General features: G+C 46.5%; 1 protein-coding gene across 1 annotated transcript; it reads right to left on the bottom strand.

Moving 5' to 3' along the window:
• Positions 1-8,793: 8,793 nt before the first annotated feature.
• On the bottom strand, positions 8,794-9,873 carry LOC120998943 (taste receptor type 2 member 7-like). Its single transcript, XM_040429819.1, has one exon. The coding sequence runs from the start codon at positions 9,727-9,729 to the stop codon at positions 8,794-8,796; it is 936 nt and encodes a 311-aa protein (XP_040285753.1). The 5' UTR covers positions 9,730-9,873.
• Between the last annotated feature and the right edge of the window lie 982 nt (positions 9,874-10,855).

The raw sequence follows: 10,855 nt of genomic DNA, 5'->3' as shown, positions 1-10,855 counted from the left end.
CTTGCATAGAACATTTTAGAGGGTGAGCTCAGCTGCAGGTCCTCGCATATAATACTTTACAGAGTCAGCTCACCTGCAAGCACTAGCATATAATGTTTTACAGGGTCAGCTCATCTGCAGGCCCGAACCTAAAATATTTTACAGGGTCAGCCTTGCTTTGAAGTAGTAGCCGTTTATCAGGCTCCCTCTCCGAAATCGAACAATGATTCCCCGTTACCAGTGGTCACCATTAGAGTTGAGCGATCACCTGGATGTTCGGGTTCGAGAAGTTCGGCCGAACTTCTCGGAAATGTTCGGGTTCGGGATCCGAACTCGACCCGAACTTCGCCCCGAACCCGAACCCCATTGAAGTCAATGGGGACCCGAACTTTTCGGCACTAAAAAGGCTGTAAAACAGCACAGGAAAGGGCTAGAGGGCTGCAAAGGCAGCAAAATGTAGGTAAATCCCCTGCAAACAAATGTGGATAGGGAAATTAATAAAAATAAAAATAAAATAAATAAAAATTAACCAATATCAATTGGAGAGAGGAGAGGTCCCATAGCAGAGAATCAGGCTTGATGTCATAGCAGAGAATCAGGCTTCATGTCACCCACCACTGGAACAGTCCATTGTCAGATATTTAGGCCCAGGCACCCAGGCAGAGGAGAGAGGTCCCATAGCAGAGATTCAGGCTTCATGTCATAGCATAGAATCAGGCTTCACGTCACCCAACACTGGAACAGGCCATTGTCAGATATGTTTAGGCCCCGGCACCCAGACAGAGGAGAGAGGTCCCATAGCAGAGAATCAGGCTTCATGTCATAGCAGAGAATCAGGCTTCATGTCACCCAACACTGGAACAGGCCACTTTCAGATATTTTTAGGCCCCGGCACCCAGACAGAGGAGAGAGGTCCCATAGCAGAGAATCAGGCTTCATGTCATAGCAGCGAATCAGGCTTCATGTCACCCACCACTGGAACAGGCCACTGTCAGATATTTTTAGGCCCCGGCACCCAGACAGAGGAGAGAGGTCCCATAGCAGAGTATCAGGCTTCATGTCATAGCAGAGAATCAGGCTTCATGTCACCCAACACTGGAACAGGCCACTGTCAGATATTTTTAGGCCCCGGCACCCAGACAACTTTGGGTTGCCCCACAATATAATGGTAAAATGAAAATAAAAAGAGGATTGAATGAGGAAGTGCTCTGGAGTACAATAATATACGGTTAAGGGGAGGTAGTTATAAATGTCTAATCTGCACAAGGGATGGACAGGTCCTGTGGGATCCATGCCTGGTTCATTTTTATGAACGTCAGCTTGTCCACATTGGCTGTAGACAGGCGGCTGCGTTTGTCTGTAATGACGCCCCCTGCCGTGCTGAGTACATGTTCAGACAAAACGCTGGCCGCCGGGCAGGCCAGCACCTCCAAGGCATAAAAGGCTAGCTCTGGCCACGTAGACAATTTGGAGACCCAGTAGTTGAATGGGGCCGAACCATCAGTCAGTACGTGGAGGGGTGTGCACACGTACTGTTCCACCATGTTAGTGAAATGTTGCCTCCTGCTAACACGTTCCATATCAGGTGGTGGTGCAGTTAGCTGTGGCGTGTTTTTGTACCGGGGATCCAGCAGGGTGGCAACCCAGTAGTCCACACACATTAAAATGTGGGCAACTCTGCTGTCGTTGCGCAGGCACTGCAGCATGTAGTCGCTCATGTATGCCAGGCTGCCCAGAGGTAAGGACAAGCTGTCCTCTGTGGGAGGCGTATCGTCATCGTCCTGTGTTTCCCCCCAGCCACGCACCAGTGATGGGCCCGAGCTGCATTGGGTGCCACCCCACTGTGAACATGCTTCATCCTCCTCCTCCTCCACCTCCTCCTCATCCTCATCCTCCTCGTCCTTCAGTAGTGGGCCCTGTCTGGCCACATTTGTACCTGGCCTCTGCTGTTGCAAAAAACCTCCCTCTGAGTCACTTCTAAGAGACTGGCCTGAATGTGCGAAAAATGACCCCTCTTCATCCTCCTCCTCCTCCTGGGCCACCTCCTCTTCCATCATCGCCCTAAGTGTTTTCTCAAGGAGACATAGAAGTGGTATTGTAACGCTGATAATGGCGTCATCGCCACTGGCCATGTTGGTGGAGAACTCGAAACAGCGCAACAGGGCACACAGGTCTCGCATGGAGGCCCAGTCATTGGTGGTGAAGTGGTGCTGTTCCGCAGTGCGACTGACCCGTGCGTGCTGCAGCTGAAACTCCACTATGGCCTGCTGCTGCTCGCACAGTCTGTCCAGCATGTGCAAGGTGGAGTTCCACCTGGTGGGCACGTCGCATATGAGGCGGTGAGCGGGAAGGCCGAAGTTACGCTGTAGCGCAGACAGGCGAGCAGCGGCAGGATGTGAACACCGGAAGCGCACAGACGGACCACACTTTATGCAGCAGCTCTGACATGTCGGGCAGTGGCGTAGGGATCGCCATAGCAGCCATAGCAATGGCTATGGGGCCCTACGCCACTGGTGGCCCGCCGCCGACTGAGGATTAAAAAAATTAAAATTAAAATTCATGTGGCGAGTGGGCCGGGCGTGGTGCTGTAATAGGGGGCGGTCGGACTCGGAGCCGGAGGGCGGAGGTAGAGAGGCAGTCTGGGAGGTGGTTCGCCGGAAGTAGAGGAGGCGGAGTCGCAGACTTGGAGCGGCAAGTACAAGGATAGGATGCTGCGACCCTTGGCTCCGCCTCCTCACACAGCCAGGGAAAAGAGCTCGAGAGCCTTGAGAGAGAGAGAGACTTGCAGAAGGAGGGGCCGGGTCCCAGGAAAATAACCCGATCATTGCCTCCTCCTTCTGCAGTCCTCCGTGCTCCTGACATGCCCCACGTTCTTCTGTGATCAGCAGAGGGTGACCACTCAGTGTGGCTACTCCTGCCTTTCTACCATCACTGCAGAGTTGCTTCCTGTCCTGATTGCTGCTGGCCGGTCTACAAACTAGTAAGCTAGTAAGGTCCTTTTTTTTTCTTCCTTCTTTTGTCCAGTTGTTTAATTTTAACCCCTTGAGGCTCAGCCATGTCACAGTGACTGAGCTTTTTCCATTAGCCAAATAGTGAGTCTTAGCCAGCACCACACTCCTCCCATGATGTCCCATTTACTTATAATTAGGACACGCTGTAAGATTTAGCATGGAGAAGAAGTACTTGTCCATGCTAAATCTTTAGAGTGTGTCCTTAGTAGGTGTTGTCAGTAGTTACTGTCACTCAGCGCTGCTGTCACCACCAAGTATCGCTGATGACCCACCTAACCGTCCAGTCACACGACCGTAATTCTGGATATGCCTCCGTGCCACAATTTTGCGTAATGTGTGCGGACCCATTCATTTCAATCGGGCTGCAAAAGATGCGGACCGCAACAGTTGTCAGTGTTCCCTGTACAGAGAGAGAAGAAGGGGGCCGTATAGAAAGGATCAATATGAGGCTTCTTTCACATCACCGTTTAGCCATTCCGTTCTCCTGCTCAGTTTAGGAGCAGGAGAATGGAAAGGACAGATTCGGAACATAACGGAGCCTACGGACCCCATAGACTATAATGGGGTCCATTATGTTTCCGCTCAGAAGATGATTTTGGAGCAGAAACAAAAGTAGTGCATGCAGGACTTTTGTCTCCACTTCAAAAATCTTCTTCTGAGCGAACACCTAACAGACCCCATTATAGTCTACGGGGTCCTTAGGATCGGTTCGGCTCAGTTATGTGCCAAATCCATCCTTTCCATTCTCCTGCTCCTAAATGGAGCAGGAGAACGGAAAGGCTGAACGGTGATGTGAAAGAAGCCTGAGTTGTCACTGGGTTTTCACCGCTGTCTCAGGCGGCTGCCTGCATGGCCCAGCTTATGATAAGCCGGGCCATGCAGGCAGTGTAGTGCGCCACTCACTATGCGGTGCTGAGACAATGGATGGAGCGGACTGCGGCGGTGAGCCTGCCCCATACACAGCAGGTGCTGTGACGATCTCACCATCGTATAAGTGTCTGTCGATATGTATGTGTCTGTCCCTGTGCGTGTCCCTGCATGTCCCTGTCCCTGCGTGTCCTTGTCCCTGTGTGTGTGTCTGTGTGTCTCTCCCTGTGTCTGTCACCATCACTATGCCCACAGTGTTCCTATGTCTTGACGCAGCTGCATCAGACGTTCTGTGCGGGGCAAGAAGAAGATGGAAGTGGAGGCAGTGCCACCAGCATGGAGTCCCATGGGAGAGGCACAGGGAGGCACACTAAGGACGTAGGTAACACTACCACATGATCTACACTAGTGTTATCTGTGGTTTTACATAGGACTGCAGGTAACACTACCGCATTATCAGCTCTAGTGTTATCTGTGTTTTTTACATAGAACTGCAGGTAACACTACCACATTATCAGCTCTAGTGTTATCTGTGGTTTTTACATAGGACTGCAGGTAACACTACCACATTATCAGCTCTAGTGTTATCTGTAGTTTTACAAAGGACTGCAGGTAACACTACAAAATTTTCTGTACTCAGATAGCCAGTACTGTGTTATCTGTGTTGTTACATAGGGCTGCAGGTGATATCTACTACATTATCTGTACTCAGAGAGTTATCACTATGTAAGGGGGCCCACTGAGACTTTATCGCCCAAGGGCCCACATGAACCTGGAGCCGGCCCTGGGTGGGTGGCTGGCTTGGCGGCGCGTGCAGTACAGGTACGGTTCGGTCATCGGTGTCGGTCCCGGTCAGTTCAAGTGTCTGAGGTGAGGGCTGGCTGGGGAGTGGGATTGAGTCTGTCACTGTTGCGGTGTGTGTCCAACCGAGGCGGCACGCGGCAGCATCAGTCAGTGGAGACGTGGAGGAGTACAGTAAATGGAGACTAGTGTAGTGTAGTGGACAAGTGGAGACTGTGGAGTTACAGTGGGATGCGAAAGTTTGGGCAACCTTGTTAATCGTCATGATTTTCCCATATAAATCGTTGGTTGTTACGATAAAAAATGTCAGTTAAATATATCATATAGGAGACACACACAGTGATATCTGAGAAGTGAAATGAAGTTTATTGGATTTACAGAAAGTGTGCTATAATTGTTTAAACAAAATTAGGCAGGTGCATAAATTTGGGCACCACAAAAAAGAAATAAAAATCAATATTTAGTAGATCCTCCTTTTGCAGAAATTACAGCCTCTAAACGCTTCCTGTAGGTTCCAATGAGAGTCTGGATTCTGGTTGAAGGTATTTTGGACCATTCCTCTTTACAAAACATCTTTAGTTCATTCAGGTTTGATAGCTTCCGAGCATGGACAGCTCTCTTTAAGTCACACCACAAATTTTCAATTATTTTCAGGTCTGGGGACTGAGATGGCCATTCCAGAACGTTGTGCTTGTTCCTCTGCATAAATGCCTTAGTGGATTTTGAGCAGTGTTTAGGGTCGTTGTCTTGTTGAAAGATCCAGCCCCGACGCAGCTTCAGCTTTGTCACTGATTCCTGGACATTGGTCTCCAGAACCTGCTGATACTGTGTGGAATCCATGCGTCCCTCAACTTTGACAAGATTCCCAGTCCCTGCACTGGCCACACAGCCCCACAGCATGATGGAACCACCACCATATTTTACTGTAGGTAGCAGGTGTTTTTCTTGGAATGCTGTGTTCTTTTTCCTTCATGCATAACGCCCCTTGTTATGGCCAAATAACTCAATTTTAGTTTCATCAGTCCACAGCACCTTATTCCAAAATGAAGCTGGCTTGTCCAAATGTGCTTTAGCCCACCTCAAGCGGAGAAAAGGCTTCCTCTGCTTCACTCTCGCATACAGCATCTTCTTGTCTAAAGTGCGCCGAATGGTTGAACGATGCACAGTGACTCCATCTGCAGCAAGATGATGTTGTAGGTCTTTGGTGCTGGTCTGTGGGTTGACTTTGACTGTTCTCACCATTCATTGCTTCTGTCTATCCGAGATTTTTCTTGGTCTGCCACTTCGAGCCTTAACTTGAACTGAGCCTGTGGTCTTCCATTTCCTCATTATGTTCCTAACTGTGGAAACAGAAGCTGAAATCTCTGAGACAGCTTTCTGTATCCTTCCCCTAAGCCATGATGGTGAACAATCTTTGTCTTCAGGTCATTTGAGAGTTGTTTTGAGACCCCCTTGTTGCTACTCTTCAGAGAAAATTAAAAAAGGAGGGAAACTTACAATTGACCCCCTTAAATACTCTTTCTCCTAATTGGATTCACCTGTGTATGTAGGTCAGGGGTCACTGAGCTTACCAAGCCAATTTGAGTTCTAATAATTAGTTCTAAAGGTTTTGGAATCAATAAAATGACAACAGTGCCCAAATTTATGGACCTGCCTAATTTTGTTTAAACAATTATAGCCCACTTTCTGTAAATCCAATAAACTTCATTTCACTTCTCAGATATCACTGTGTGTGTCTCCTATATGATAGATTTAACTGACATTTTTTTTCGTAACAACCAACGATTTATACAGAAAATCATGACGATTAACAAGGTTGCCCAAACTTTCGCATCCCACTGTATTTCATCTGTGTGTGTGGGGGGTACAGACGGATCTCAGTCAGCATCTTCCCTAATCGCTATTCACAGACACATATACCTGCTCAAGCCTGGCAGGCGCAGCTGCATTATTTAATACTGTGGTGTGGTAATGGTTAATGGCATTGGTGAAGACACAGCCACCTAATCCTATCTGAGGGGTGTGTATTACAGACCCTTCAGATAGGATCAGGATACTTTCACACTAGCGTTTTTCTTTTCCGGCATAGGCCTCTTTCACACTTGCGTTGTTGGGATCCGGCGTGCACTTCCGCTGCCGGAGGTGCCTGCCGGATCCGGAAAAACGCAAGTGTACAGAAAGCATTTGAAGACGGAGCCGTCTTCAAAATGCTTTCAGAGTTACTATGGCACCCAGGACGCTATTAAAGTCCTGGTTGCCATAGTAGGAGCGGGGAGCGGGGGAGCGGTATACTTACAGTCCGTGCGGCTCCCGGGGCGCTCCAGAGTGACGTCAGAGCGCCCCATGCGCATGGATGACGTGATCCATTTGATCACGTGATCCATGCGCTTGGGGCGCCCTGACGTCACTCTGAAGCGCCCGGGGAGCCGCACGGACGGTAAGTATACTGCTCCCCCGCTCCCCGCTACACTTTACCATGGCTGCCAGGACTTTAGCGTCCCGGCAGCCATGGTAACCACTCTGAAAAAGCTAAATGTCGGGTCCGGCAATGCGCCGAAACGACGTTTAGCTTAAGGCCGGATCCGGATCAATGCCTTCCAATGGGCATTAATTCCGGATCCGGCCTTGCGGCAAGTGTTCAGGATTTTTGGCCGGAGCAAAAAGCGCAGCATGCTGCAGTATTTTCTCCGGCCAAAAAACGTTCCGTTCCGGAACTGAAGACATCCTGATGCATCCTGAACGGATTTCTCTCCATTCAGAATGCATTAGGATAAAACTGATCAGGATTCTTCCGGCATAGAGCCCCGACGACGGAACTCTATGCCGGAAGACAAGAACGCAAGTGTGAAAGAGCCCATAGAGTTCCATCACAGGGGCTCTATACCGGAAAAGAACTGATCAGTTTTATCCCCATGCATTCTGAATGGAGAGTAATCCGTTCAGGATGCATCAGGATGTCTTCAGTTCAGTAGTTTTGACTGATCAGGCAAAAGATAAAACCATAGCATGCTACGGTTTTATCTCAGGCGAAAAAACTGAAGACTTGCCTGAAGGACGGATCCGGCATTTTTCCCCATAGGAATATATTAGTGCCGGATCCGTCCTTCCGGCCAACGCATGCGCAGACCGGTAAAAATGTGAAAATAAATACAAGACGGATCCGTCTGTCCGCATGACAAGCGGAGAGACGGATCCGTTCTTGCAATGCATTTGTGAGACGGATCCGCATCTGGATCCGTCTCACAAATGCTTTCAGTCACATCAAAATCAGCGGATCCGGCGGGCAGTTCCGATGACGGAACTGCCCGCCGGATCACACTGCCGCAAGTGTGAAAGTAGCCTAGGTGGCTGTTTCTTTGCCAAAATGCCATTAACCATTACCACACCACACAGCAGGGGCATAGCTAGAAATGACTGGGCCCCATAGCAAAAAAAAATTATGGCCTCCCCCCCTTTAAATAATGCAGCTGCGCCTGCCAGGCTTGAGCAGGTATATGTGTGAATAGGGAAGATGCTGAGATCCGGCTGTACCTCACAGTGAGGTACAGCCAGATCTCAGCATCTTCCCTAATCCATATTCACACATATACCTGCTCAAGCCTGGCAGGCGCAGCTGCATTATTTAAAGGGGGGGGGGCATAATTTTTTTTTGCTATGGGGCCCAGTCATTTCTAGCTACGCCCCTGCCTATAATGATATCACCTCTGTGTATAGATAAGCAGGTAACTGCAGTAAAGTGATCTGTACAAACCAAGAAGTGGTGCCTATTATTATTCTTAGTGGCCAGTGCAAAAACCATTTTATATTTTTTGTTAAGATATAGATATCGATATGGACAATTAAACATAACACCATCAAAATTCTTTAAATATATGTTGAGAATAAAAATATGATTTAAACATTAAGTCATTTTCTGAGGACACATATTCTGAAGACACATTTCCTTTAACCCATCAATCTTAATTTCTGTCCAGCCCTTATAAATAACTCTGACTACATATGACATCTCTATAACTGAACAGTCACTTATCAAAGAAACACAACCTTACAGTTTACTATACAAACACAACTAAACACCTCCACTTTTTGGTTACCTATCATATTTTGCTGCTGACACTATGTTCTCTCTGGTTTCTTAATCTTTCTTTTGGAATAAGAAATCAATCACATTCTGAAGAACCTTGGACATCCGATTCCTGAGTTTGGCTGTTCTGTAGATCAGGTAGGAGGAATGTAGAGCTGGGAGAAATCCCAAGAAAATAAAAAGCCATGGAAGGCTCACACAGTGCAAATAGTAATAAAAAGCACACAAAAAATGGCCAATGGAATATACAGTGTTATATATGAAAGTGAAGGACACAAATTTCATCGCTGAGTAATATGTCTCTAAATTGATGGTTACATTTTTGTTCATCTTCATCCTTGTTGCGTGATAATACAGCGAACTGAAGAGGAGGATGGATGAGAAGTAATAAAAAAGCAGTGGAAAGAAGCATCCAATAGAAAAGTGGTATAGATTATTAATATTAGAGCAATTCAAGAACAGATGGCTGGTTATTTTGTATGCTCCATCTTTGGTCACCTCAGTGAGAGTCATCGACAAGGCCATCAAACAATTAAAAAAGGAGAGAAGCACTGAGGCTACAATAAAAAAAACAGTCCTCTGTAGTATCATCCTCCTCAGGTATAGGAACAGTCTGGTGTGGAAGTTGGAGATCTTCAGACAGAAGACAATGGAGAGCAGAGCTGTTAGGCAAACATTGGTACCAGTAAAGAAAGCATAAACTACATCTATAATAAGTAAAGTTACACGTGAACGCACATTCCGAATAATAAAGCTCAGACCTAAAAACAAATCTAGAGTGTTTGCACACTGAGAGCACATCTGTGAAATCCCAAGAGAGGTTACAATGTGGTCAACAGGAGTCACCGATCTTCCTTCCCACCAATCATAGACATTGCTGGCTATAATAAATGAATGTATCACCAGCCCGGCTAGGAGAGCAATTAGTGCTGAGGGTAATAGACCATTATGCTGGAATTCAGTGTAACCCTCAGTAGAATCAGCCATCTCACCTGTACTATGAGGATACTAATGAGCAGTGAGCGTTTACTAAAGGTCACGACAAACTTTCTGTCATTATTCAAATATTGAAATGCAAACATTGAAAATGCAAACTACATGACATAAACTCTGAGCCGGCACAGGTCTATAAATGCAGAGCAGATCCCTTAACACAGCAACATTAATTTACAGCTATTACAGCAGAAATATAAAAAATTCTTCTCATATAGACGATTTGCCAGCTCTCCAGACATGTGTAGTTCATTAGAGCATATTAATGTTCTTCTGGAGAATCGTTGCTTATAACTGTGTTCTGCCGTTTCTCTCTTATTCTTACTAAACATTTCCAAATAAATTGACAACTTGGTGTTGCCAGCTGGAGGGGAGATTCTCTACACACTATTTCCTGTTCAATAAGTGCAGACATTATCAAATTGTTAAGGGACAAGCCCCTTTGGAAAGCCAAATGGTAATGCCCAGTGGGCAGTGAAATGATAAATAGGCAAGTAGAAGAACAGAGGAACATTCCAAAACAGAATTATGATAAAGATTAGGGATGAACGACGTTAGCTTTGGATCTTAGATCCAAAATCGCTTAGCTCAAAACTTCATTTTAATGCTGTATGGAGATCCGTCTCTGTACAGCATTAAAATGTATGGACTCCAGCGAGGCAAATTTGTTGGGATTGAATTTTTAAACTTGAAAAACATTTTAAAACTACAAAACAGGTATACAGAAGCCAACTTTGTATAACTGTTTTACAATGGTTTTCGAGTTTAGTAATTAAATGCTGAAGTTATAACTCATTTCACCTCACCGGATCTCCGTACAACATTAAAAAGAAGTTTTGACCGAAGCAACCGCGGATCTAGGATCCGAAGCTCGTACTATTACGGCACTGGTCGGGAAGGGGTTAAACCTTAAGAAAGCTATGGAAAATTACCAGCTTCTCATTATTAGCTAGAAAGTCCCAAAATTCTCATTATTCATTGACCCTGCAGTTATACAATATTAATCACTATAATACAAATGTGATAGCACTCTACATCCAGCAATTTGCCTCCATGCTGGATGAGGCATTGGTGTACATTTTGGCCAAAGCGTAGTAAGCCACTCACCACGTCAAGGTCG

This window comes from Bufo bufo, chromosome 4, assembly GCF_905171765.1.
Source record: "Bufo bufo chromosome 4, aBufBuf1.1, whole genome shotgun sequence".
Classification (NCBI taxonomy): domain Eukaryota; kingdom Metazoa; phylum Chordata; class Amphibia; order Anura; family Bufonidae; genus Bufo; species Bufo bufo.
This window is presented reverse-complemented; position numbering and strand designations above follow the sequence as displayed.

Coding starts and splice junctions, on each gene's coding strand:
- LOC120998943 (XM_040429819.1), bottom strand. CDS start 9,729: ATGGCTGATTCTACTGAGGGTTACACTGAATTCCAGCATAATGGTCTA.